This window comes from Neofelis nebulosa, chromosome 1, assembly GCF_028018385.1.
Source record: "Neofelis nebulosa isolate mNeoNeb1 chromosome 1, mNeoNeb1.pri, whole genome shotgun sequence".
Lineage (NCBI taxonomy): Eukaryota > Metazoa > Chordata > Mammalia > Carnivora > Felidae > Neofelis > Neofelis nebulosa.
Genome location: NC_080782.1, coordinates 31185065 through 31211600, shown reverse-complemented (window position 1 = coordinate 31211600; position 26536 = coordinate 31185065). Strand labels below are relative to the sequence as shown.

The 26536-nt window shown below is 43.4% G+C and overlaps 1 protein-coding gene across 2 annotated transcripts in view; it reads right to left on the bottom strand.

Annotated features, from left to right (window-relative positions):
• EGFLAM (EGF like, fibronectin type III and laminin G domains) overlaps positions 1 to 26536 on the bottom strand; it is a 182149-nt gene that overhangs the window by 90719 nt on the left and 64894 nt on the right. For both annotated transcript variants that reach the window (XM_058717915.1, XM_058717924.1), the window contains exons 4-6: positions 23557 to 23583; positions 15392 to 15509; positions 13995 to 14130 (exon numbers count right to left, since the gene is read on the bottom strand). In XM_058717915.1, the coding sequence (XP_058573898.1) occupies positions 13995 to 14130; positions 15392 to 15509; positions 23557 to 23583 (281 nt within the window). The remainder of the gene's footprint in view (positions 1 to 13994; positions 14131 to 15391; positions 15510 to 23556; positions 23584 to 26536) is intronic.

Genomic DNA, 26536 nt, shown 5'->3' with positions numbered 1-26536 from the left:
TGTTTATGTATATATTTAGTTATATACAATGAAGTATTATTCAGCCATGAGAAGAAAATTCTGCCATTTGCAGGAGCACAGATGAAACGAGGACATTATGTTAAATGAAATCAGGCAGAAGGAGAAAGACAAATATTGTATGATCTCACTTTTATATATGGAATCTAAAAAAGTTGAACTCAAAGAACCAGAGAGGTGAACGTTGGTTGCTAAGGTCTGGAGGTGTGGGAAACACAAGAGGTTGGTTAAAGAATACAAACTGTCAGCTTTAAGATGAAAAGGTTCTGGGAATCTTACAGAACAGTGTGGTGATTATAGTCAATAATACTGTATTGTATTCGTGAAATTTGCCGAGAGAGTAAATCTTAACTGTTCTCACCCCACACACACAAAGGTAACTATATGGAGTAACAGATGTGTTAATTAACCTGATTGTGGCCATTATTACACAAATGTATATACATATTAAATCATCACATTGTATACCTTCGCAAAATCACACGGTACAATCTAAATATATACAATTTTTATTTGCCAATCACACCTCAATAAAAGTGAGAAGAAAATCTAAAATAATCAGAAGAATTTTAGGAAATGCAAATAGTTGCCTGGGAAGTGGCCTTACAAAATAAGATGCATGACAGAATAAAATATCAAAATGATCCCCACATACAGAAACATAAGGCAAAGCCAACTCAAATGATAAATGTAAAATCTTATGTTAGGTCTTCTTAAAAAGCCAGCGGCACAGATATAAAGATAGAGAAAACCTGGGATGGCAAAAATCTATGGGGAAGGCAGAGGGCATAAAACTGGGCTTTAAAAATTGGTCACAAACTCAATATGAATTCTCTGGACAACGTGCTGTTGACCAGCTCAGCACCCATATCCTGGGGAGATGTGGTCTTCTAGGCCGATCACTCAGCAGAAGGTGCTCTAGACTCATCTCCTCCTGAGGCAGAGTTCAAAGGGCTGCTACCGCTTGGCTTGAAATAGCATAGGACAGTGTCTTTAGGTGAGAGACAGACTGTTGTCAAAGGAAGACGGTAAATTTGCCTCCATGTTGTCCATATTGGACTAGGAGAACCAGCGGTTCCTGACAGGGAGGTCAATGGCAGGACATTACAAGGAAAACCCTTAATGGCTTAGGAATGGTGGACAATGAAGCCAGATGCCTCAGAAAAATTGAACTTTGCATCAATGGCTATGTTGAAGCAGACGTTGGATGGCCATCAATCAGGGATGTAACAAGTGCCTTTCTGAACAGGAGGTTGGACTTTGTTTAGTAACTCTGACGTAGGGTCACGGTAACAAATACATTTATGCATAGTAATGCAATACACTTATACCTATATGTATGTATGCACATGAGCACAAAACTGAAGAGAAGTTTCAAGGAAAATATTTATCCTTACTCTATACACTTTGCTATTTTCTTTTCTATCTCTTATTTTCCTTTTTTTTTTTTTTTTATACTGGTAAGAATCCACTAAATCAATCTTACCACCCACTGAAGTGTGGTGACCCATAATTTGAAAAACACTGGACAAAAAGGTTTGTTTTTTTTTTTTCCTCGAATACTTTGGATGGAGCTTTCAACTCTAAAATTCTATGATTAAAGAAAGCAGATTTTGTCAGTCGTGGAAAGAAATCTATGGCTTATAGTTTAATCAAATGTCCCACAGGTGGCAAACAAAGCCTATTAAACTCCAAATAATGCTCTAGATATGTCGAGCTCTACAAAGTCTTTGAATGACCCCCAGGAAGACCTACACTGGACAGTGTGACCCTCTACATGCCACACATACGCCAAAACACAACACTGAAGCAAACATTTCATAAAATAATTCCTAGTTTTATTCTGTGTGATACCTTCTGATAGTCTCTCCTGTTCTATTTCACTTTTGAAAAACTCTTGTTCGGGACGCCTCAACTGCTCCCACTACCTTCTAATGAGTAACTACTCACAGTTTGAGAACCTTTCTCTTCTAGAAAGTTGGGGCTGGGCTGAGGAGGGCCGCTCACGTGTGCTTCAGACCTTAACTAGGAAACTGGGCTAAGAACGGTTAAATTCTGCTAGGGAAACACTTCTGAGAATGGAATTTGTTGGTGCAGAAAACAGTCCTCCAGGGGATTCAGCAGAACATCCAGAATGGCCTTGACAGTAGAGGCCACTCTACTGGTCTGAGAGGGAGCGGACCGAAAGCCTAATTATAGCAAACGAGAGACATGTGTGGCCTCCTTCCCTCAACATCAGATAATGTTTTGGGGAGAACCTTGGATTACTTGGAGGCTCCCTTCCTAAGTATTTTCCTTCATATTATTCCTTCTCAGCTTCACCTCAGAAACAGAACTCTCCTCAAGATTCTCCCATGCCTTAAATCTAGTGCTAATATTACACCAATTATACTAACTTCTTTTTTTTTTTTCATTTCTTATATGAATTTAATGATTTATTGATCTACTTATCTGTGAGAGAGAGAGTGCATGCATAAGTGGGAGACGGGCAGAGGGAGAGAAAGGGAGAGCATCTCAAGCAGACTTCATGCTTAGTGTGGACCGGATGCCGGGCTCAATCTCATGACCTGGGGATCATAATCTGAGCCAAAATCAAGAGTCTGACACTCAACTGACTAAGCCACCCAGGCACCCCATTAATGTTTTTCTTTAGTAATAGAGAAGACAGTATCATTCATACCATTAAATTTTTTTTTATCACAATTTACCCATTTCTTTTTTTTTTCTTCCGAGTTTTTATCTAAATTCAAGTTAGTTAACATATAGTGTAGTATTGGTTTCAGGAGAATTTAGTGATTCATCACTTACATATAACACCCAGTGCTCATCACAACAAGTGCCCTCTTTAATGCCCATCACACATTTAGCCCATCCCTCCCCTGCCAACCTTCCGCCTAGCAACACTCAGTTTGTTCCCTATTGTTAAGCATCTCTTATGGTATGCCTCTCTCTGTTTTTATCTTATTTTTCCTTCCCTTCCCCTACGTTCATCTGTTTTGTTTCGATTATACCACCTTCTAATGTTATTTTATATTTCTGTCTTTCCTGCCAGGCTATGTGCTCATTAAGCATGCTGATTGCCTTACTCATCTCTGTGTTCCTTGGAATGTCTTCATGATCCTTCAAAAGATCTGAAGGGACAGACTATATGTTCCTTTCCTGCTTAACACTCTCCATTGCTCCCTATTCCCTTCAGGACAAACATGAGCTCTGTTATTTTGCCTGTTTTGCTCTGACCCTTTCTTGCTCTTACCCATCTAGCCTTATCTCTTGCTTCATAAAGCTTCAGATTTTCTAAGCAATTCCAGGAACATCTTCTTGCCTCCAAGCCATCACTCAAGTAGCTTCTTCTAGCCTGACTCTTTTCATGCTGTGTCTTCCCTCCTCTTTGCCTGGTTATCACAGATGTGTCCTTCTTTGCTCCTGTAAGAAGCCTTCCCAGACTCCTTCAAAACTGAGTTAGATGTCAAGCTGGTATTCCTCTGGGCCCCTGGGCCCCACTCCTGCCTGCAACACTCACCACTTGGACTATGGTCTCGTCTGCCTTCCCCACTGGATTGTCCAAGCAGGGGCAGTTGCTGTTTGACCCCTAAATCTCTTGTGCATACTTTGCACATAGAAGATACTCAATCCATACATGTTTGGATGAACATATGCACGTAGTAAGTATCTGATATAGACTGGCTAAGCTGAATTGAAATACCTTCAAAATTTGACCGTAAGAATAACAAGATGTCCTAAATCAGGGGTTGGAAAACTTTAGCCGGCTACAAGGTATTGTAAATAAAGTTTTATTGGGGGTGTGGGAGGGCACCTGTTGGGATGAGCACTGGGTGTTGTACGGAAACCAATTTGACAATAAATTTCATATTAAAAAATAAATAAATAAAAGGCCAATTGTCCTTAACTGACAATTGGTTAGTATCAGAATAAAAAAATATACAAAAAAATGTAAAAAAATAAAGTTTTATTGGGACCCAACCATGATCATGTGTTTAGTTATTGTCCATGACTGCTTTCTTGCTCCAATGGCGAGGCCATATAGGTGGGAAAGCACAAAATATTTACTGACCCTGTGAAAAAAAAACTTTGCCAACCTCTGATCTGAGACAACAGTCTCTAACTTTGTACCACTTCAACAGTCTGAGGAAGATCTATGAACCCTTCTCAGAATATTTTTAAATGCATCAAATAAAAAATCCTTAGGATTGCAAAAAGACACCAGTTATACTGAAAACAATGATCTAAACAAAAAAAATTACGATTATGATAATATATGTACTTCTTTATTAGTACATTAAATAATGATGCCTACTGATGGATTAAATAACTATAATTATTTCAAAGTAGTGATAAGCATTACTGGTATTATGAGATATGTACAACAGTTGTAAAGGGACAAAATAACATACCTGTGATTCTATTAGTGGCAAAGCCACGGGAATTGCTAATACCACTGTAGTTTGTTGACTACATTCCTATTTGAAGGACATTAAATTTCAGTTGATAAAACTAAGAATGTAATTTTTGTCCAACCAAGATCCAGGGACCCCCTTGAATTCTATCTATCTATGGACCCCTTGGGGATCTATAGGCTACAGGTTAAGCATCCTACTCCAAGAGAAGAGACATGATCCCATAGATTATCCAGGGGTAAGAGAAAACCTCACACTCAGAAGAGCCTCTGATTCTCTGTCCATTTTACAGACTAGTTTTATGCAGGATTTGTTCTACACTAGAATGAATTGCAGAGGAAAATCCTAAACTACTAAGTAGTCATAGTTTAAAAAAAAATGTATTATTTGACCTTCAGCTTTCGGCCTCTTTATTTTTTTTTAAATTTTTTTTAACGTTTATTTATTTTTGAGACAGAGAGAGACAGAGCATGAACGGGGGAGGGTCAGAGAGAGAGGGAGATACAGAATCTGAAACAGGCTCCAGGTTCTGAGCTGTCAGCACAGAGCCCGATGCGGGGCTCGAACTCACAGACCGTGAGATCATGACCTGAGCCGAAGTCGGCCGCTTAACCGACTGAGCCACCCAGGCGCCCCAGCCTCTTTCTTTAATTATGAATTGGTTCAACTCAACCAAATGACAAACAGATAGATACAATGGGGGTAATGATAAACTCAGCTGGCAATTTGTCCCAGGCAGGGCAACTGGAGAGCATGCTTTCATTTATAGTTTACAAATATCTCCCAATGCTGTTACACCAGAATTCAATTTAGGTGAGCTCACATCAATCTGACCAGGGATTACATCAGGATAGCTCATGGTAGGAGGGATGGAATCTTTAAAGGATCAATTTGTAGAACTCTAAGTCAGACTTCTGCAAAAACATTTAGAACCACCCTTCCATTTGACCCTAAGTGGAGGAACTTTCTGGCTACCAGAATGTCTGAGATCAGGCACCAGCCTAGAAGGTGGTTCTAAGATTTTTTACTTAGAAACTAAAGGTAAGAAAAAGGAATTTTTTGTGAAGCATCACTCGTTAATATGAAATCTCAGCTGACATCAAAGCAAGCCCATTCTTGCTTCTTTCTGATTCTGGTGGTGGTGGTAAGGAAGGCTTATACTTAAACAGCACAACTTCCTAAATACTTGCTTGAAAAGAAAGGAAGAATTTTTTGTTTGTTTTTTTCCCCCATTCTTCCCCAAATTAATCAACTGTATAGGAACAATTCTTTAAATATTTTAAGCTTTATACTTTTGGGGCCAAGAAAACCAACACAAGGACTACATCACTGTTAAATATTGTAGCCATTTGCCTAATTATTGCTATAAATTCTAGTAAAATGCTACACAAAAAGTTGGCAATTCACTTCCATCTTATGAAGAGCTCCAAAACACAGGTTATCATTCAACATGAAATAAAATAACAATGGGAACTTCCAGTTAGTCTTATACATGAGGTATAAGCTTTGCCATCTACTGGTATTCCTCTTATGATGAGCAAACAAAAGCAACGAATAACTTGGGGTTGGGGGGAAAGAGGAGGCAGACGTGTGTGAAGATCCCAGGTGGGTTTTGCCTGGCTTACACTTCTGCAGTTGGTAAGGTAGATCGTTGGTTACTGGCCTCTGAGATTAGTGGTGAAGGGTTCATTGAACCCCTGTGGCTCATGTGCCAACACATTTCCATTTCCAACACAAGAAAAATCTTCTACAAGCCACTTCTCTAAGTATGGTACACACAGCTTTTCATATTCACAAGCCTCCTGAGGTAGCTGTTATTGTCATCCTTACTTTACAGTGGAGGGAAATAAGGCTCAGAGAGGTTGAGGAGCTCATACGAGGTTCCAGCTAGTTTTGGTATTCTCTAGGTTCAATCCTGTGACTGTCATGTCCAAATGTTCATCAGCACCTATTTGACACATGGTATGTTTACCCCATGCTAGGTGTTATATTCTACAAAGGGGAACACGTCAAGATGTTGCCCTCATGTCCTGGTGAGGAAGACCTTGAACAAGTAATTAACTGCAAGTGTGTTGAGTGTTGCAAGTAAATGTTACAGGTGTATCTAACCTAGTCTGGGGAGGGGGCAGGGTTTCAAGGAAGGCTTCCTGGACAAGGTGGTATTTAAGCAGGGGTCCCGAAGGCTGAACAAGAGATAGCTAGGCAAAGAGGTAGAAGAACTATCCTGGCTGAGAACAGCAAACATAAAGACTTCTAGCCAGGAAAGAACATGGCTCTGTACGAGAGCAGAAGAGATCTATCCCCAAAGTCACCATAGCAATGGTTCCTCCCATTGACTGAGCACATTTGGGAGCCAGGAGCTGTTCTGTACATTTCATGTGCATCAACTCATGTAAACAACTCCATGAGGTAACTAGATTGTTATCCTTATTCCTCTGTCTGAGACAAAGAGAAGTTAAATAATCTACCTAAGATGACACAGCTTAAAAGTGGTGGAGGGAAGGGTTGGACCAGGGAGCTAGCCCCAAAGCCTATGCATTAAACTTCCAGTCTGTACTGCCTCACCTTTGTCACGAGGACAGCAAACCAGGGTCACTGGGTTCTAGAGGGCAGATGGTCCAGCCTTATTTATACACAAGGAAGCTAAGAATTAGAATTGAGCAACTCATGCCCAGGATTAGAGAGGCCAGCTCTGGGCTATGTCTTCTGATTCTACATTTGAACAAACTCTAACTTGAAAGATGAAACCAAGTATCAGACTAGAAGTCTCAATTCTTTTTTTTGTTAAGTTTTTCTTTCAGGAGCTCCTGGGCGGCTCAGTTGGTTAAGTGACCAACTTCGGCTCAGGTCATGATCTCACAGATCATGAGTTCAAGCCCCATGTCAGGATCTGTGCTGACAGCTCAGAGCCTGGAGCCTGCTTCAGACTCTGTCTCCTTTGCTCTCTGCCCCTCCTCCGCTTACGTTCTGTCTGTCTCTCTCTCTCTCTCAAAAATGAATAAACGTTAAAATTTTTTTTAATTTTTATTTTAATTCCAGTATAGTTACCGTACAGTGTTAAATCAGCTTCAGGTGTACAATAGAGTGATTCAACACTTCTACACAACACCAGGTACTCATCACAACAAGTGCACTCCTTAATCCCTGTCACCATTTTCACCCACCTTCCCCACCCACCTCCCCTCCATTTGTTCTCTAAAGTCTCAATTCTGAATGAGAAACTTTAACCTTCATAGGCCGTGACCTTGACCGTGAGTCAAATCACATCATCCCTTAAAACTATTCAAGGAAAATCCATAATCCATTGAGCTTCTATTCTGAATCCCAGATTTCATCTTTATTTTAGTAACAGCCTTTACAAGGTAACTTCCTGCGAGCAAACTAATTAAATTCATTTGTTACTCGCAGATTAAGGAAGAGTTTTTGATAGGATGGAAAGACAGATGGCTTTGACAAAAATATCAATTTGTACAATAATCTAAAAAACCCACCCAAGTGTGTATGACCTTAAGATTCTCACGCGAAACCAATAGGTAGGCATTGCAATCGGCTTAGAAGCAGCCCTGTGTGAAGATGAATTTTGCAAGTCTTATTATGGAAGGCATCTGCAAGAGACCAGGGAAGTATTTGAGCAGAAAGGTGTGAAAGGGAAAAGAGGGCAAGCATTGCTTTTTCTCGTTTATTAGGATAACTGTCTTGGGCTGAGATTGAGATCAACAGTTCTTGACCAGCGTGCTTAATACATACACAGAAATATTTTGAACTTTCACATGTACCCCAAATAAGCCAGTGTGGACTTTTGTTTTAAATTAAAAACAGCCACTATCATTTATATGTGGAATTTAAGAAACAAAACAAACAAGCAAGGGAAGAAAAGAGAGAGAGAGAGAGAGAGGCAAACCAAGAAACTGACTCTTAACTATAGAGAACAAACTGAGGGTTACCAGAGGGGAGGTGAATGGGGGGATGGGTGAAATAGGTGATGGGGATTAAGGAGGGCACTTGTCATCGTGAGCACTAGGTGCTGTGTGGAAATGTTGAACTTCTATATGGTATACCTACACCTAATATAACACTGCATGGTAACTATACTGGAATTAAAATTAAAACTCAAAAAGTAAACAGCCACTGAAAGCTTTAATCTACCCTTTCCAGCAACTGTCAATGCAAAACTCAAGCAATTTTAGCCCATCAGGTCACACTTGTAGAAAAACTATACTTAAGTTAAATGAAAACTGTTTTTCACCTGTAACCGACCTGATAGATAGCGTATGCGGGTCATGGCACCCCAAATGGAACATCAGAGATAGGGAATATTTTTCTAGGCCTTTAGTTTTCATTGCCACCATAGTATATATTTTTTGCTTATGAGAAAGGCACTTACCCTGGGGAAATTCTTAGGCAGGAGGAAAATTGCTCAGATATTTATAGCTAAAATATTTCAAAACATAGGTAGCTATATTTATGCTTGGTTCTTATTTTAATAAACAGTAGGGACTGCTGCCTCCAAAGAAATTTTCAGTATCACTTTAGAAAAAAAAAACTTCTCCTTCACCTCAAATGCATGGCTTTTCTGTTTTAAAAAAGCAGGTAAACGTTTGAAAAACATTGCAAAATATGTTACAGCCTAGGCTTACTTAGAATCGGCCTCTTCACATTTTTTTCTACACTAAAATAAAAAATCTACTGTTAGTGAGGAAGCAAATAAATAGCCCCCAGGCCAACTCTGGGGGAGATCAGATTACTCTCAACGAAAAGCTTCATCTTGCCTGAACCAGAGACTACGACACTGAGAGCACCCCTTCAGGGTGGTCACCCTAAGGATGTCTTTCATTTTAAGGAGGTAGAAGCCGGATGAGAAACAAAATTTTGCTTGGTCCTAAGCCCATGACTCAAGACAGCATCATAAATATACAATGTCTACCTGAAATATCACCCAAACTAGCAAGTAAGCAGTCAGTACCCCCAGACTCTGGTCTAGTGTAATTCCTCAGGTTAAGCTTTTATCAGCCAGTTAAATCATTTTTAAAAAGGTTTTTAGACTACTTCTTTCTAAAAATTTTTTAATGTTTATTTATCTTTGAGAGAGAGAGAGAGAGACAGAGCATGAGCAGGGAAGGGGCAGAGAGAGAGAGGGAGACACAGGATCCAAAGCAGGCTCCAGGCTCTGAGCTGTCAGCACAGAGCCCAACATGGGGCTTGAACTCTTGAACCGCAAGATCATGACCTGAGCTGAAGTCAGACACTCAACCGACTGAGCCACCCAGGGGCCCCTAGGCTATTATTTCTTAACAAAGCCTTTAATATCATTATCCTCATCGACTAAGAAGACCAACTGATGTAGAAGTGCCTACCAAGGCAGAGAGACGGAGGAGAAGCTGTTCTTCCAGGGACAGGACTGGGAAGAGAATTTCACATTAAGGTGGTTGAAATCTTGAGGATAACCTCCGGCGGTGAACTGATTTCTACAATTTCCTAGTGTTGGCTTGCCAAAGGCCTCCCTCTTGGATATAACAAGAAACTTAAGACCTGTCACAGGTGTTTCTGTACACAGGAGGTATCTGGGCAAAAAAGAATTTAATATTAAAATGAAGCAGACCTTTCTGGGGAAAATAGAATGATGACTAAAGACTCCCAGAAGCTTCTCATGCTAATTGCAGTTTCTGATTTAGCCCTCAGAAAAGCTCTCTCTAAACGTTATCCTTGAGCACTCACGTGTAATGGGATAGACTCTGAGGCGTTTACAAGTGGATATGGGGATTTTTTCTGCAGCCAAACATTAAATACCACGAGAAGCTGTGAAAGCTTTCTTTCTAGAACAACAGCAAACAGCAGCCTACGATGAGGCTTCGTGTATCCTTACCAGCAGGGCTCTGGGTGGGCTGAGTCTATGCTTCCATTTCTTTTTTTATTTTTTAGTTTTTAATGTTTATTTTTTTGAGAGAGACAGAGACAGAATGCGAGTGGGTTAGGGGCAGAGAGAGAGGGAGACATAGAAGCAGAAGCAGGCTCCAGGCTCTGAGCTATCAGCACAGAGCCTGCCCAACGTGGGGCTCGAACTCACGAGCTGTGAGATCATGACCTGAGCCGAAGTCGGACGCTCAACCGACTGAGCCACCCAGGCGCCCCTATGCTTCCATTTCTGAAGGTGGATCACAGACATGAAAGGGATATAGGGCTTCACAAGAGTACTGAGCTGGAAGTCAGGAGACTTCCAATTTTGATTCTGTTCCCAACCAGTCATTTTACCTTGGCAAAGCAGCTTAAGCAATTGAGTCTCAACTTCTTTCTTTGTCAAAAAGAAGTAGTAGTGTGGAGGGAAGGAAACTAACAGATATTCAATATCTGCGAAACACTTTATGAAGACAGTAACCAACAATTTTCCAATGAGAATTACATCAGCTTGATATCACATACGAGGAAGTGGAGGTTCTGAGATAAAATCATTTGACCAAAGCTACATATTCGGGAAGAAAACAGAGAGGCAGAATTCCTAGTATAGGGGCTGGGAATAGGGGTCAGCTTTCCCCATTCTGCCATGTTCCATTTGAAACTCCAAGATGTCCAAGAGTTTTAAATTCAAAGTTAGCTTTTCAGAAAACATGGTAAAGTTATACTGGTCAATATAAATAGATTTTTTTTTAAAAATTAAGAGTTGTTAGAATGGTATATAATTTTTAAATGCGTGTACATAAAAATTGGGGGCCTGAGCCCTCAAACGTTAGAGACTGTTTTCAATGTTAGAATGCATTTTTGTTGGTGACGAAGTATAATTATTACATGTAGGTACATAACACCCATATATATCTTACACTTTTGTAGGTTTTAATATCTACAAAGTTCCCTCTCATATGTGATTTCAGTTGATCCTCCTGACCACCCACTGTAAGGCTGGAAGGTTTTCACCCATCTAATTGCAGATAAGGACTGGCAGTCAACGTCTGGGGCTCCAAGTCACCTCCCTTTGTCCCACTCCTGATTGCAGCAGCAGCTGGGGGTGGAAAGTTTCATGTGAGCTCAGATTTGCCTTATAGACCAGGATCCAACCTCAATCACCTGCTGTGCTCATATCACACCTTCTTCTATCCTGAGATCCTTGTCCTTAATCTACATGCTGGCAGAGCCTAGAAATATGGGAAGTTATGCCCCTGAAGGAAACCCTCAATCAAGAGAGGAGAACGGAAGCCGGTGGGTAAATGGCTCCTGTCCTTTGAGAGGGATTCTGCATACTGCAAAGAGTGCTCAGTGGGATCAAACCTCCATAGAAGCCCCTGCTACCTCTAGAAGTGACTTCAGCGACATAGTTATACATCCTCCTTCCCTGTCTCACCCTTTCCACTTTCTCATTCCTGCTTCCAAATAAAATAAACCACTTGCACTCTAGCCCTTGTACCAGGCTATCCTGCGGGGGGAGCCCAAACTACAAGAGGGACTGAAGTATCAGGGCTGCAAGTGATCAGCGCAGGGCCTCCTGGCCGGCAGGTAGTGGAGGCAGGGCTCTCTTCCGGTTCTTCTGGTTCGAACCCCAGCGAATCACTTTCATCGTCCACTTTCAGTTGTGCACACAAGTTAAGCTGCAATGTCTACCTTTTGTCAATATGCCAGACTTAAAAACAGCTTTAAAAATACATGTTTTAGCTCACAATTAAAAATAAATGGTAGCCATCATCTTTGCTGGTGGTTATACAGACAGTCTGCTGGGCTAGCGGGAAAAAAAAAATTGCATTTCCCCAAATTTCAAAGTACTACATTTTGCTTTGGGTGTGCTAGACAGAAATGCATCACGAATGAATGTGAATCAGAAATGTTAAGATTCAGCCCAAGTTTTACAAATGAGCAAGCCGAAGTTTTAGGACTTTCAGTGTTTCATGTTTACTCTTGGAATGAGTATTAGAATCTCTTCTATTCCAGGCACACCCCAGCTTTGTCTACCAAATTTGTTCAACAGCAGGTTTGCCGATTATCCTCAATGATGAGCATCAGTCTGGAACTTTGCAGTGGGCGTCGTTTCCTTCTTCTAATTTTCTCAGGATCTCTTCTTCCCTCTTACATTAATAGCACCACAGTTTTCCTTTGAGGAGCCAACCCTTCCGAACTCTCTCCATCCGTGTACTTCAGGTGCGAATGACCCACCAGTTCCAGAGCTCAGAATATGACAAATGTTTGCCCAATTAGGGTAGCCTCCTCCCTGGCCACAGTGACTGGCTCAAAGAATGGAGAGGAACCCAACCCTGGCCAACTAAGGTGAACACTGAGACTCGAGTGGGTCCACTGAGAAATGACCACTCTTTTCCTGTGGGGAGCTACGCTAGTGGGTGGCAAGTCTTCAGTGCCTGGTGGCCGTCTTGCCACATCAGAAAAGCCTTCTTGAAAATGAAGCCAATACAGGGGAAAGCATAGCACAAAGATGGACGGAGACAAATGGCTGCTCTGGAACAGATCACATCTTCCCTGAATCTGGATTTTCCACCGGACTTTAGAGTCACAGGAGACAACACAGAACTGCCTCATCTTCTTCCAGGCTTCTGCCACTTGCAAGTCAATAAGTCCTGCCTGAAACCAGCTCTGTCCTCAGGCATTAAAGGGACTCCGTGCAGAGTGCTTCTCTGAAGAAACAAGTATCTATTTTTCACTACCAAGGAATAGGCGAGGAAGTCAAGCCACAGAGCAGAGCTAATCAAATCTTGGCAGAATCATCTGTCCCAGCGTCAGAAAGCCTCAGGAATGAGGTGCTGAACTAGTCCCTTTATGAATCAGGCAGCAGCAGGCTTTAGACAAATCCCGCCTTTAATGTAGAGAATACTAACTATGCAGACGTTTCCATCAGCCAGGTGCTCAGTTCACACTCCAGCTGTTACTGGAGTCAGAGAAAGGACCTTAGATTAGGAATTCTTTTTGCTTGGTGTGTGTGGGGGTGGGGGGAGCGCGTGCACATTGTTTTTGTTTGGTTTAGTTTTACTTATTTTTGCTTAAAACTACATAGCAGCATTGAGAATCCATGTTTTTACATCTGTAAGCTTTCGGAAGAATTTCTTGTCACTCTTGTACCCTCTGATACAGCTGAATAACAAGAACTGGAGAGGCAGACGAGAGAAAAAAACTGAAACTGAACCAAGAAACCGGCCCCACAGTAAATCAGGATGTGAACGAAACAATGACTTATCGATGTTTTTCCCCCCTCCCTCAAGAAAAATCACCATCAGGTATTTATTTCAGATGTAATGTTGCAAAGCCAGGGAGGCGGGTTTCAAGAGTGAAAATGCAGACAGGCTTGTTGGCAAATGATGCCTTGGGAGTTTTCAGAGCTTAAGATAGTCCTGACTGTGAAGGGGAAATGAGGCAGAGGTACGGTGAGTGCAGATGGGTTTACCAGATGACCCAGTTCCAAAGACGAGTGGGGACAGGTGCTGGCCCAAGGGCCGAGTAAAAATGCAGGTCTTCAAGCCTTTGTCATCTCTTAAATACACAGACAGCAGAGACGGCTCTCCATGTAGCATCCTATCGCGCTTGGAATACCCAAGGTCAATACATATGGCTTTTAAATGTGACACACAAACTTACCTGATGAATTCCACAGAATAGTACTGAATTGGGGAGCTTCCTTCGCTCTTTCCAGGTTTCCAAGAGAGGGCTACCTCAGAATCAGAGACCACAGTGACATGTGGCTGCTGGGGTGCTGATGGAGGCAGGCAGGAATCTAGGTGGGACAGCAAACACCTAGAGTTGACGGTGGTCTTTGCTGCTGGGGATGTTTAATATATAAAAAGCTTGTGCTTCCCACTGCCTAAAGATCTCTGTTCAGAACAGCCTCAAAATCCAAACCAAACACAAAAAATAATCACAACTGAATTCACCATGTAAGGTCTGAGATACTAAAAGTTGGTCTTCCCTTCTATCCCCAGCCCCCTGGCTGAAAAATCCAACTAAATTACGTCCGGACCCCTGGCCCCGGGACAAACAATGGAGTGTACCCTTTAAAACCCTCAACCACACTCCCACCGCCTGGTAACCTTTCATCCCTGTTTGCAGGTTGGAATTGATACCTGCAAGGAAAATTGAATGCAGAGCATTGCTGTCACTTACATTCAGTTCTTCTGTGTGTGTGTGTGTGTGTGTGTGTGTGTGTGTGTGTGTTGTGTGTGTGTTTTGCCTTGACCATCAGAATGCATCCTAAAGGTAGGACATTTGGGAAATACCCTCATGGGTAAAGATGTAAGAGTCACTCATGATCCTATCACCCCAAGGTAACTGCTATTACTCTTCATATCTAGACTTTCACATCTCTCGGCCTTTGTTTACACTATTGCTTATGCCAGAAACATTTTTTCCTGTCTTCTCTTGCTAGCAGGATCTTATGTAGTTTTCAAAGTTCGGGCCCAAAATATGGATCTTTCTAAAACCCTCCCTGATCCCTGGAGTAGGGGAGGTGCTCCCTCCTGAGTGCTCCAGAGCCCTTTGCGCAGACCTCAGATGCCCTGGATCTACTCACCTATCATTTGCCTCTCCCTCCACAATGAGCTTGTGAGCAATGATGATTGAGTAACCTTTGTCCCCCATTGTCCAGCACGGTGCCGCATCAATGAGCCTTTGTTGGGTTCCCTTTGCCTGTAAATCTCTTCTCCCACTGTCCTTCCTCCCCTTTCTGATTCCCACTTACTGGTCAGACCTTCACTTAGCAGTCACCTCCCCAGAGAATTCTTACCTCACCCCTACATGGGGTCTCCATTTGTACGTTCTTACAGCATTTACCACAATCTGTGACTACACGTTAACTAGGTAGTGTCTTCACCCACCTCACTGAGTTCTGAGAGGGCAAAGGCTGTGCCTAGTTTTGTTCACCGCCAGAGCCCAGCATGGTGCCTGGCACACAGTAAGTCCTCATTGATACATACGGAAGGAAGGAAGGAATGAATAGCACCCATCGCTTTCCTAATCTTAATGAATTGAACCCATTTTACCTTGGGGCAAAGTAGTAACGTGCCGAGGAGAGCTAAGCCGTCCTTTGCCAGTCTGGCTGTAAGCTGCTACACTCACTCGATACTCAGTGCCTGGTTTCAAGTCTCCGATCACTTCCTCCTGTCAATGACCAAACGGGAAATGTGTCAATGACCAGAAGTCCTAGTAGAGCAAACCAGACAATTTCCATGAGGGCTGCATCTCAAGGCCCCTGTGAAACCACAGGGGACAGAGACCCTTTTGCTGTCTCTAGGGTTGGCCAAGTTTTAAAATTTGCAGAAAGGAAAACACCATCACATATTTCCCACAACTAGAGAATTACCCTTTACTGGAATCTATACACTGTTCTAGAACTAAGACTCATTCTCCCTATCAGATATGACTTTTAACATTTGAGTTCTTTGATCAGAGTACTGGGCTGCTAAAATCGAGGTAACAATCTTTTTGAGGGTCGGAACCCACCAGTTCTTTCTCCCCACTTACACGACACAGATGTTCAGAGACTAGCCACGACAGCAAACTGACGTCTTGATTTGTACTAAAGTGGGGACTCCAAGTTTGGTTCTCAAATTTTATTTTTTTTTTTAATTTTTTTTTTAACGTTTTATTTATTTTTGAGACAGGGAGAGACAAAGCATGAACGGGGGAGGGTCAGAGAGAGGGAGACACAGAATCCGAAGCAGGCTCCAGGCTCTGAGCCATCAGCCCAGAGCCCGACGCGGGGCTCGAACTCACAACCATGAGATCGTGACCTGAGCTGAAGTCGGCCGCTTAACCGACTGAGCCACCCAGGCGCCCCTGGTTCTCAAATTTTAAAGGGCATCAGAATCTCTAAGAAGGCTTAAATCGTTGGGTCTGGCCCCCATCCCCACCCCCCCAGGGTTTCTGACTCAGTACCTCTGGGAAGGGGCCTGAAAATGTGCATTTCTAAGAAGTCTCCAAATGCTGCTGCTGGTCCAGGGACCCCACATTGATGAAGGGCGTATATGAACTTCACCTACACAAATGGCCCTGACCAGAAAGCCCCAGCTGAAGAACACTCACTCCACTTTAGGCTTTGACAAAAGCAGTATGTCCCTGGGACTACAGTGCTGCGCAGTAAGTGGGAGTCTGGGTCTCACTGGTCCCAGCACACTGTAGCGGAAAGGGCACCGGCTTTGGAATCAACGAGTCCTGGGCTTGAATCCTGATCCTGCCACTTATTCCTAGCCGTGGCCTTGATGTCACATCCCCTGAGCCTCAGCTTCTTCCTCTATAAAATGGAGATGATATATAACAATCCTGCAGAACTATACTACTTGGGATAATGTGTGTAAAGTGGCTGGAACCGAAGCCGTCCTCAAGAAACGGTGGTAATGGCTGCTGACTTGAGTGCGTGGGGCCCTTGCTCTTCTCTGCGTAGCTAGGCTCCAACACTTCTTTGAGACCCAAATCTTCCCCATTACTCCTGACCACCCGACCTGATCTTACCCTACCGACTGTTGTGCCACTAATCTAGTACTTTCCTCTACTACAAACCATGTGCTACTATTCCTCCTATGGGATTGTCAGCGACTTGAGAGCAGGGATCCTGCCTTGTGTTTCCTCGTAACCTCTTCTGCAGATGACCAAACCTTCTTCACTGTTGCTAAGGAGAATTCACCCAGTGATCAAAAAAACTTTTAAAGCATTCAACAAATAGTTACCGAAGACGTACTACAGTAGTTCTTAACTTTGAGAGCACGTTAGAATCGCTAAAAATTACCAGTGCCTGGACTCCACTCCAGACTACCTACATCAGAGTCCATGGAAGGCTGGGCTCTGGTGGGCAGTTTAAAACCCTCAGCTCAGGCTAATGGGCAGCCTGGTGTAGGAACCCCTGGTCCAGGGCTTGGCTCCTCCCCTGTGCTCTGAATTATATCCGTTGTCCACCTTCTGTAATTCCATCCCCTCTCTTACCTCCCTGGTCCTTCTCTATTTACTGTGTTCATCTCTCCCACCTTAAAAATGGTCAGCACGCATACACCCACCTCCTCTCTACAGGGGCAGGGGTTACCTCCACTTTCTCTCCTCCGATTCACTCCTCACCAGGCCTCTCTACACTATAAACCTATTGAGATGCTCTTACCAAAGTTACTACCTAACTCTGTAGTAAATCCAATGGAAATGACTCTCCATGCATGACTTTTTGCACCTTTCAATACTGTTGCTTATCCTTGCTTCTTAAATTCCTTGGTTCCCTTGGAAGCCTTCTTGGCTCCTTCTTGGTCTCCTTCTACTTCTCTCATTGCTCCTTCTCAATATTCTCCACCCACTCCCCACTCTCTGCTTGCCCCGTACGTGTTGGTCCTTCTCAGGGCCTCACCCCTCACCATCTTGCCCTCTCACTCTGTAGTCTTGCTTGGGGCAGCTCATCTACTACGTCCTTAGCTTCTAGCACCACCTTCACTTGACATCTTCCAAATCTGCCTCCCAGTTCTGACCTGCCTCTTGATGTCCAGACATGGGTTTGTGACTGTCTCTAGGACATCTCTACCCAACAACACCAAGCCACTCAAGTTCGACATAACCAAAGCTCAACTAATCGTTCCTCCTCCTGCTACTGAAAACCAAATAAGAAACTGCCTCCCCTCTTGTGCTCTCTCTCCTCATTACCCAAACCACAAGTTCTTGACACTTGCCCCTTTGTGTTCACCCCTCCTCTCTAACCACCATTCAGTCAGTTACCAACACAGGCACCAGGACTCTTTCACATCACCGGAATCTATTTCGATCTATCCTCATGGCCACTTAAGCGCAAGTCCTCATAATTTTGACAGGGGGTTCAATTTTCCCTGCCACCCACGCTGCCCCCATCACCAGCGTAGACTCCACCTGCTACGGTTATGTTCCTAAACGTCAAATCTGAGCCTGTCACTTCCCATTTAAAAATCCCCTTAGAATAGCCTAGTGTGTCCCCCTGTTCATCCTTCCAGCATCATCTCATGCCTCTTCCCTTCCTGGCATTCTGTATTCCAGGCATACTGCAGAACTTGGCAGGGCGCAAATTTATGCCATTCAATTCCTTGCCTCTGGGCCTTTGAACCTGCTGCTCCCTCCACATGAAATGCCCTTCTCTCCACTCTTGCCTGGCTCACCCCTGCTCATCCTTCATGACTCAGTTCAGCTGAGACATTACCTCATTTCTCTGACCCCCAGCCTCCAGTCTGGTTAGGCCCCCCTCCTCTGTGCTTCCCTGGCGTCCTTGGTGTACCTCAATCTTAGCACCACTCACCTTAGATTGTAATTGTCTGTTTATTTGTCACCTCCTCCCCACCCACTTGAGGGAAGGAGCAAGTCCTTAGTCCTCTGGCAATCTAAAGCTTAGAATAGTTTTACCAGACAGGTAGCAAATACTCAAGCAATGCTTTTTTATGAATGAATAAATGAATGAAGGAAAAGCGAATGAATGAAAGAAATCAAATCAAGGCATCCAATACAAGCAGATTACCTCATCAAGAACCAGCTTCTACTACTGAATCCTCCGTCCCAGTACCTCTGTCCCAGTCCCTGGAGTTAGCAACTCCAGCAACAAGGCTGACTTCCTCTTACCTACTTCCTTCCAGCCACCTCCACATGCCTTTCAGATCTGCTCCCTTCTTCCACTTCCTCTGAATCCTTACCTGGGCCATTTCTCCAGCCTCCCTGAAGTTTTCTGTCTCCAATCTTCCTCTCCCTTCCACTCTGACCCCCGCCAGCCTACATGCAGCTACACAAGGGGTCGTGGCTAAACGTATGGACCTTGCTCCAAAGCCCCCTTTCTGCCCTAATTCTCTGCATCTGTGCACCCTAGTTCCACTATCTGTCCCCTGGGTCCATGGCTAGTCAGAAATTAAAGGACTGGTGGTACCAAGTGGATATAAGGCTTCTCATTCTCTTATAGGCCATGGCTAGGCTGTTCCTATGACAGTAAAAAATACACTTTCAAGCCAATACCCTCACAGCCTTTTGCTTTAGGATCCTTTTCTCCCATGAAGTCTATATGCTATATGACATATGAGAGGAGTGGTGTGGTTATAGATTATTAAAGATATTAGCTATGAGCCAATACCAAATACAACTACAATTAGCATGTATTATTGTGTGTTTTCTCTGTTCCAGGAACACATAGCCTGATTTAAAATCTTCCTTCAGTCATATGTGGGAGACAGCACTCTTATTTTCATTTATAAGGGAGAAAACAGAATCTCTGAAAAGTTAATGATTTGCTCAAGGACATGAATTTATTAAGTGACAAAGTGGGGATTTGAATTCCACTTTGTTTGACTCCAAAGACAAGTTCTAACTCGGTAATACATGTACAAAAAATATTAAATATATTTAAATTTTTTTAATGTTTATTTATTTTTGAGAGAAAGAGGGAGAGAGAGTGGGGGAGGGGGCGAGAGAGAGAGAGAGAGAGAGAGAGAGAGAGAGAGAAAGATACAGAATCCAAAGCAGGCTCCAGGCTCCAAGCTGTCAGCACAGAGCCCGATGCGGTACTCAAACTCACCAACTGTGAGATCATGACCTGAGCCGAAGTCAGATGCCCAACCGACTGAGCCACCCAGTTGCCCCTTAAATATATGTAAATCAATAAAAAATACTTAGCATAAACACTGAAGACAAGATTACTGCACAGAAGTTTATGTACCAAAAATTTTTAAGTTATCATTGAAAACCAAAAGACATTAGACTTGTAGAAGTTGCTTATGTAGCTTGAAAAACAAACTGTTTTTTATATATGGAAGAGTAGTCCTACCTTTAGCCCGAGTATATGATAGATAGATAGATAGATAGATAGATAGATAGATAGAAGGTGGCCCTCCCAGAAGCCAACTTTTTCCAGTCTTTTCCTGTGTCTTTCCTGTTTTGACTAGCTGGTTAGTTGGCAGGAGGGAGTGAGGGTCAAGGGCACTGAGGAGCTGGGGCCACGGAAAGAGGAGCTGGACTCAGTGATTTAACCATCACTTCTTCCTCTGACATAAATCGTCCCAAATGAAACCTCTCACTATATTCTGACTAGTGATAATCCTTGGATTCTTTATGAAAATACCACAGAAATCCACAAATCTTTCTATGTCCATCCTTAAATGTCTTATAATGATTTGCATCAAATTAGATAAGATGCTGTATATGCACTTTCTGAAGTAGAAAAACAAAGTGTTTTGTTTTTTGCCTTGTGGAAGTTTGAGAATAAGTCAAAATGCTTATCTCCCTTGGCTTTTATTTCTATACAAGACGGTGAAAGACAGTGAGGGTAATTGCCTTCTTGGAGTAGAGTCCAGAGTGAATTCGGCAGTCCTCACTGCCCCCTTCCCACACCCTTTTTGGGGGGTGAGGAGGCAAGGCTGGATGCTTTGTTGCAAAAAACCCTGCTTTGTGTTTGTCTAGCCCTTTCTGAAATGCAAAACCCCTTCCAAAAGCTGCCTCCCTTGTCTTCTCAGCAACCCCAATGGTTGTCATGAGATCAGAGAATTCACATCTCTGACAGAAAAAAAACAAGGCTAGTTAGTTCACTGAGCCCAAGAAGAAAGCTCAATGACATATAGAACAACAATGGGTCTGGTTTCCCTCATACATACCATAATTTAATATGCTTCTAACTGCCCAACTCTCAAACATAGCATATCAAATTTTCAGGCTATTATTCTGTTTTTCAGGTGTCCAGCTGCCTTACCCACATCTGCTTTACCAGTGCCATTCCTCTATTCACAGTCTGTGACAGGGATGACTGTTTCCTCATATCCATTTTCTCCTTTCTTATAATAGAACCCCTGTATATCAGTTGGCCCATCACCACTCAAGGATTACATTTCCCAGCATCTTTTGCATCTAGCTGTGGCCACATGGCTAAAGTCTGTCCAATAGAATTTGAGTTAAAATAATGAGGGCAATTTCTGAGTTATCCCTTAATAGGAAGGGCTGTGTACCCTTTCTTCGTTTCCTCATCTAGTGGCTAGAATGTGGATGTTATCAGTGAGCCAATTTGGACCACGGGAAGGAGGGCCAAAGGGGTTGGCAGAACAATGAGATGGAAGGATTCTGGGTCTCTGATGGAGAGAAGCCACCAGAACTGGTTATATCCAGACAGGTTATATCCTGAAGGAAACATGAATGCACATCTTGTTAGAATCACTATTATCTTGGGATTTTGAACTGTTAGATTTTTATCCTAATTAGTACCTGACCCAATGTACAAAAATAATCTGGATTGCTATGTACAAGGAGCCCCTGAAAAGATGGGACTATTCTTAACTGAATACTTCTTGCTTTGCGATGACAAAACCATGCTGAATGGCTCTGAACTTAAATCTCTGACCCTGATTTCAGATTCTATCTTTACCCCCTTCCATACCATACTTTTCTCCTATGGCTGGAAACCCAGGTCATTTGTTTCCAGAAATGAAGCTCTATGTTTTTTCATTTACTGGTCCAGACAGGTAGCTACTATTCCATAAAGGAATCCAGTGAGCATTGCTGGAAGAAAGCACAAAGTGGGAGAGCACTGGACCAGGAGCCAGGAGACCCTGGTTCTGCTACCAAATAGCCTTGCAATCTTGGAGATGCCACTTAACCTCTCTGGGCCAAAGTTTCAACACTAAAATACTACGATTGCTCTAAAATGACCTTGTTGGTAGGTAGTAACCTTGGGTGCAGCTTCACAGTTGACTTTACAAGTCAAGGCTCGGCCTTGGTTGCCTTGGTAGAAGTTGAGAATATCTAGCATCATGACATGGGAGCACCAGAGAAACAGAAAAATGCTATCTTCCAAACATTCTTTTTCCAATGGCCCTGATGAAAGCTATGCAGGCCAGAGTGGAGGGAAAAATTGGGGGATTCTATTCCCTTAGAGGTCACAGAAAGCTAGAAAGTATCTTCCAGGGTTTCACAGAAAGGGCAGCATTGACTTTGGGAGTGAACACATCTTCCTTGTATGGGTCTGTCCTGTGAACCGCAGGAAAGCAGCATCCCTGAAGCTTGTCCACTAAAATGCCCACACTTAGGCCCATTTGCCCCATAAGAACTAAGAAACTCCCAGTTGGGAACCATTACTAGGCCACCCCTTCATTTTACAGTCAAAGAGAGATTAGATCCAGAGGGGTTCAGTAACCTTGCCTAAGATTACCCTTGCTCTGGTGAAGGAAGGAGCTGGGACTCCATGCAAGTCTCATGATTCCTGCCTACGTCTTCTCTCTGCATCCTGGGATAAGACCCAAGTGCAATCACTATCGTGGGTCAACCAGACCAGTGGACTCCAAAGCAGGGTGATAGTGTATCTCCCTGGGTGAATAAGACAATGTCCTGGGATGACAGAAGAAAAGCACTTTCTATTTTTGTTTTATTTCCTCCTTTAAATCCTGTGGAACTTTACAATGTACATAATTTATTAGTAGAGTAGCATGTGTATAATTTATAACCATACACACACACACACACACACACACACACACACACACTCACTCAAATATTTTTCAACCAATCGTATGCATGATCCGAAAGTGTGGAGCCCACCAGTTTAAGCATTCATTTCCACTTCTAACCCTAAAAAGGACCAGATTTCCCTGGTTTATTTTACTACTTATTTTTCCAGGTTGGAACCTGCAAGTTGTTCTTCTAAGTGTCAAATGCTAACCAAATCAGAATCCTCCATGTAGGCAGATTATCAGAGGATACGATCAGTGGCCAACCTGATCTTCTGTTTGGCATTAAATCCAGCAAGCCAAGCAGTTTTAGGTGACCTGGTCCTGACGTACTGGGAAGGTCTGGAATCACTAGAGGCAGCGAGGAAAGGAGAAGGGAAAAGATGGGTGAGGGGAAGCACCTCCACAGCGATGCTCACTAGTTTAAACACCTTCTCTCCTTTTCAGTCTTGCTCACCTAGTCTTGGAACAGAGCTTAAATTACTTCAACCTTTAAAAATGTTCCTCTTAACCTTACTCTGCCACGTGAGATGAAGCAACACATAGGAGAATAAAAGCGACTTCTTTCTAAATGATCGAACATTCGTCTAGTATGCTCTGTGGTCCCTGCTTACACTGGAGCTAAGCACTCTCCCTTGGGCCTTAATCAGTATGACCGAGATGCAGGAAAATCAACATTCTGATGAAAAGAGACCCCCTGAATCCTGGGTTGGGGCAAGGGTATAACCTTTCCAAAGCATACTTACAAAAATCACCTGACGATCGGATTGTCCCTGCAGAGGAAAAAAAACAAAACAACATGAAAGGAAAGCAAAACTTATAGGTCTAAAATGAAGCCTCTTCTACAGACAGCCAAGGGCAGCAAACACACATCTTCCCATCTGAACTCCCTTGACCGCTCACTCAGTTCTTGTTCCATGAGCGCTGTGGTACTGAGGGCTCTCCGCCCATGACCTTATTTGGCAATCACCGCATCCTTGTGCTACAGGCTGATATGATATGGTATAGAGGTTCCCAAACTTTCTATGTTCACAGCACCTTTGCTGTCTCAGTAATATTTTTACAGCACCTCTCAGGCCAAAGAAATGCCTAAGTGTTCCATTTGTTCGGTAGTTACACCCAAACAACTTGGCATTGGTAGTTCACACAGATGTCGCTCTTTCCCTTGAAAAGTTGAGACAATCCACAGTATCCCTGAGAGGTTGGTGCAGAGCCCTGGACACCCTGGCACACAGTTTGGGAACCACAGATACACTCCCTATAATACAGCTATTATGTGGATCCCCGTTTTGTCCATGAGGGAACTGAGATCCAGTAAGGTTAGCTTGTTGTAATACAGCATCGGAATACAAGTCTCTGAACCCAGAATCACTCTGCTATACCAGACCCCCTCCCCTCTTCCTGACTCACTGCCTGTACATCTAGGCATTATTTCTCTTCCCATTCTGTATATTCTGCGCCTCCCCCCACCTCCCTACCTAAACACACAAGCACACGGGCCTGTACACACACACAAACTTGTCCTCTTGGTTCAAACCGTTCCCTTTGACTTCAGTGCACCTCCCTCTCGTCTGCCTTCCAGAAACTGTCCCTGCTTCAATTCTCAACACCTACTTTGACCACTTGTTTTTATACTAAATCTTCCCTCTTCAAAACTTCAGTCTGTCTATTAAGCATGTTCATCACATCCGGTCTTATGTTGCTCTCCAACTGTGTATCAGTAAGAATGTGATTTTCCCAGAGGACCGAAAGCTGCCGAGAAAAGGGGGTCTGTGTTGTCCTATGCTGGGTGTACGGTAGCAGCTATGAAAGTTTGTTGAAATCAGCAAGGTATAATTTGATAGCACACTCTGATGCCGGGATGTAATTAACAAACAGATCATATTTAACATAAACGCAGTGATCATCACGAATGATCATTAACACGTACCTGGCTTTACATCTTAACACCAAAGGCTTTTTTTTTTTTAACACCAAAGGTTTTTATTTTTGAGAGAGAGAGAGAGAGAGAGAGAGAGAGAGAGAGAGAGAGACAGAGTGCAGGCGGGGGAGGGGCAGAGAGAGAGGGAGACACAGAATCGGAAGCAGGCTCCAGGCTCTGAGCTGTCGGCAAAGAGCCTGATGCGGGGCTTGAACTCACAGACGGTGAGATCGTGACCTGAGCTGAAGTCAGACACTTAACCGACTGAGCCACCCAGGCGTCCGCCCACCAAAGGTGTTTACGTACACCATTGTATTTGGAACTCACAACAATTATAGCCCTTCTGTGGGAGAAAGGAAAGGGTTAGTCAGATTGAGGCGACTCCGGCCGAAGTTACCCAACCTGTAAGTGCCAGAAGGATGTCTGGAAGCCCAGGGGGCCTATTTCCCTCCTGCCTCTCTCCTTCATGTATGCACTGCAGTGACCTCCCCAGAGATGCCAGTGTCCAGCCCAGCTCCATGTGATGGGTCAGGGACTGGATTCCAGAGGCACCATCCAGATACCCAGACACCTGTCACCAGCGCTGTACCCTTGCTGCCTGGACTGTGGTGTAGGCAGAGCAGTGAGCCACACTCCCCTGCAAGATAGAAGGCTGGTGGCTGGGGGCATTGCTGGCTCCTTGGTGGGGTCCAGATGCTTGTTGAAAGTTCCAGTGCTGCCGAGGTGAGATAGAACCTCTACTGGTGGCTTCCGTCATGGGCTAAGCCAATGTCCCCTTTTAAGATAAAACCATAGCAGCTGGGATGGAGGGCTTCTGGGGCAAATGAGGAAAGCTGAAGCGAAAGTCTGAGACTAAAAGCCTACCATGCAAAGGACAAGCAAGCTGCAAATGCGCACCTCTTCTTTTTGAAGAGCTTTGGTAAAAAAACAGCCAACAGCCAGAGCAGGACTCTGAAGTCAGCCTGCCCGGGGGTTACGGTTGACTCTGTTACTCGCTAATGGTATGATTTCGGGGAAATTATTTCACCTGTCTGAGTCTCAGTGTCCTTGTCAGTAAAATGAGGTCATAGATAGTTGTGAATAAGAAATGGAAAAATGAATATAAAGCATGAGGAATAGTGCCTGGCAGGTAACAGAGGCCCAATGAGTGACAGCCACTTCTTCCCGGCGACAAATAGGTTTTCCACACAGCAGCCTTGCGAACACTTACTAAGTAGGACTTACAAACAACCCCAGCACCACGGCCCCCATTACAGCAATCTTCTGGGCACTGGTGCTAACTGCTTGCAGAGCAATTCAAAAGGCTCTAGCCTGTAGGATAATTGTAGTAGAATGGGGAAGGAGGCAGAGAGTGGAGGAAAGAAAACAGAACATGCCTAAGGCAGAAAAATTCACCCAGAGAGACCTTGACAGCAGAGAGAAAAGAAATAGATGGAGAGCCAACAATTGGTTAGTGGAAGGACGGGGTGCCTGCCGAGCTTGACAAGAAAAATAAACAACTTGGACTGTTGGAATATACATTTCAAATTACATCATTTTCTTCGGCATTGTGTCTCCAGGCTGCGAGGGAAGATACAAATGTGTCATATTTATTTATAAAGCTTTACTGGGATTTTTTTAAAAAATGGAATCGAACTTTATGAAGACAAAAAGGGGGGAAACAGCTGTAAGGTGGCTGTTTTCTCACATGACGAATGGGATGGGTTGAGTCCAGGATGGAAGTGTTTATGCCAGAACTTTCTTCATACCGCTGCCTTTCTGGAGATATAGATGCGTGTGGCGAGGGAATGTGCATGAAAGACATT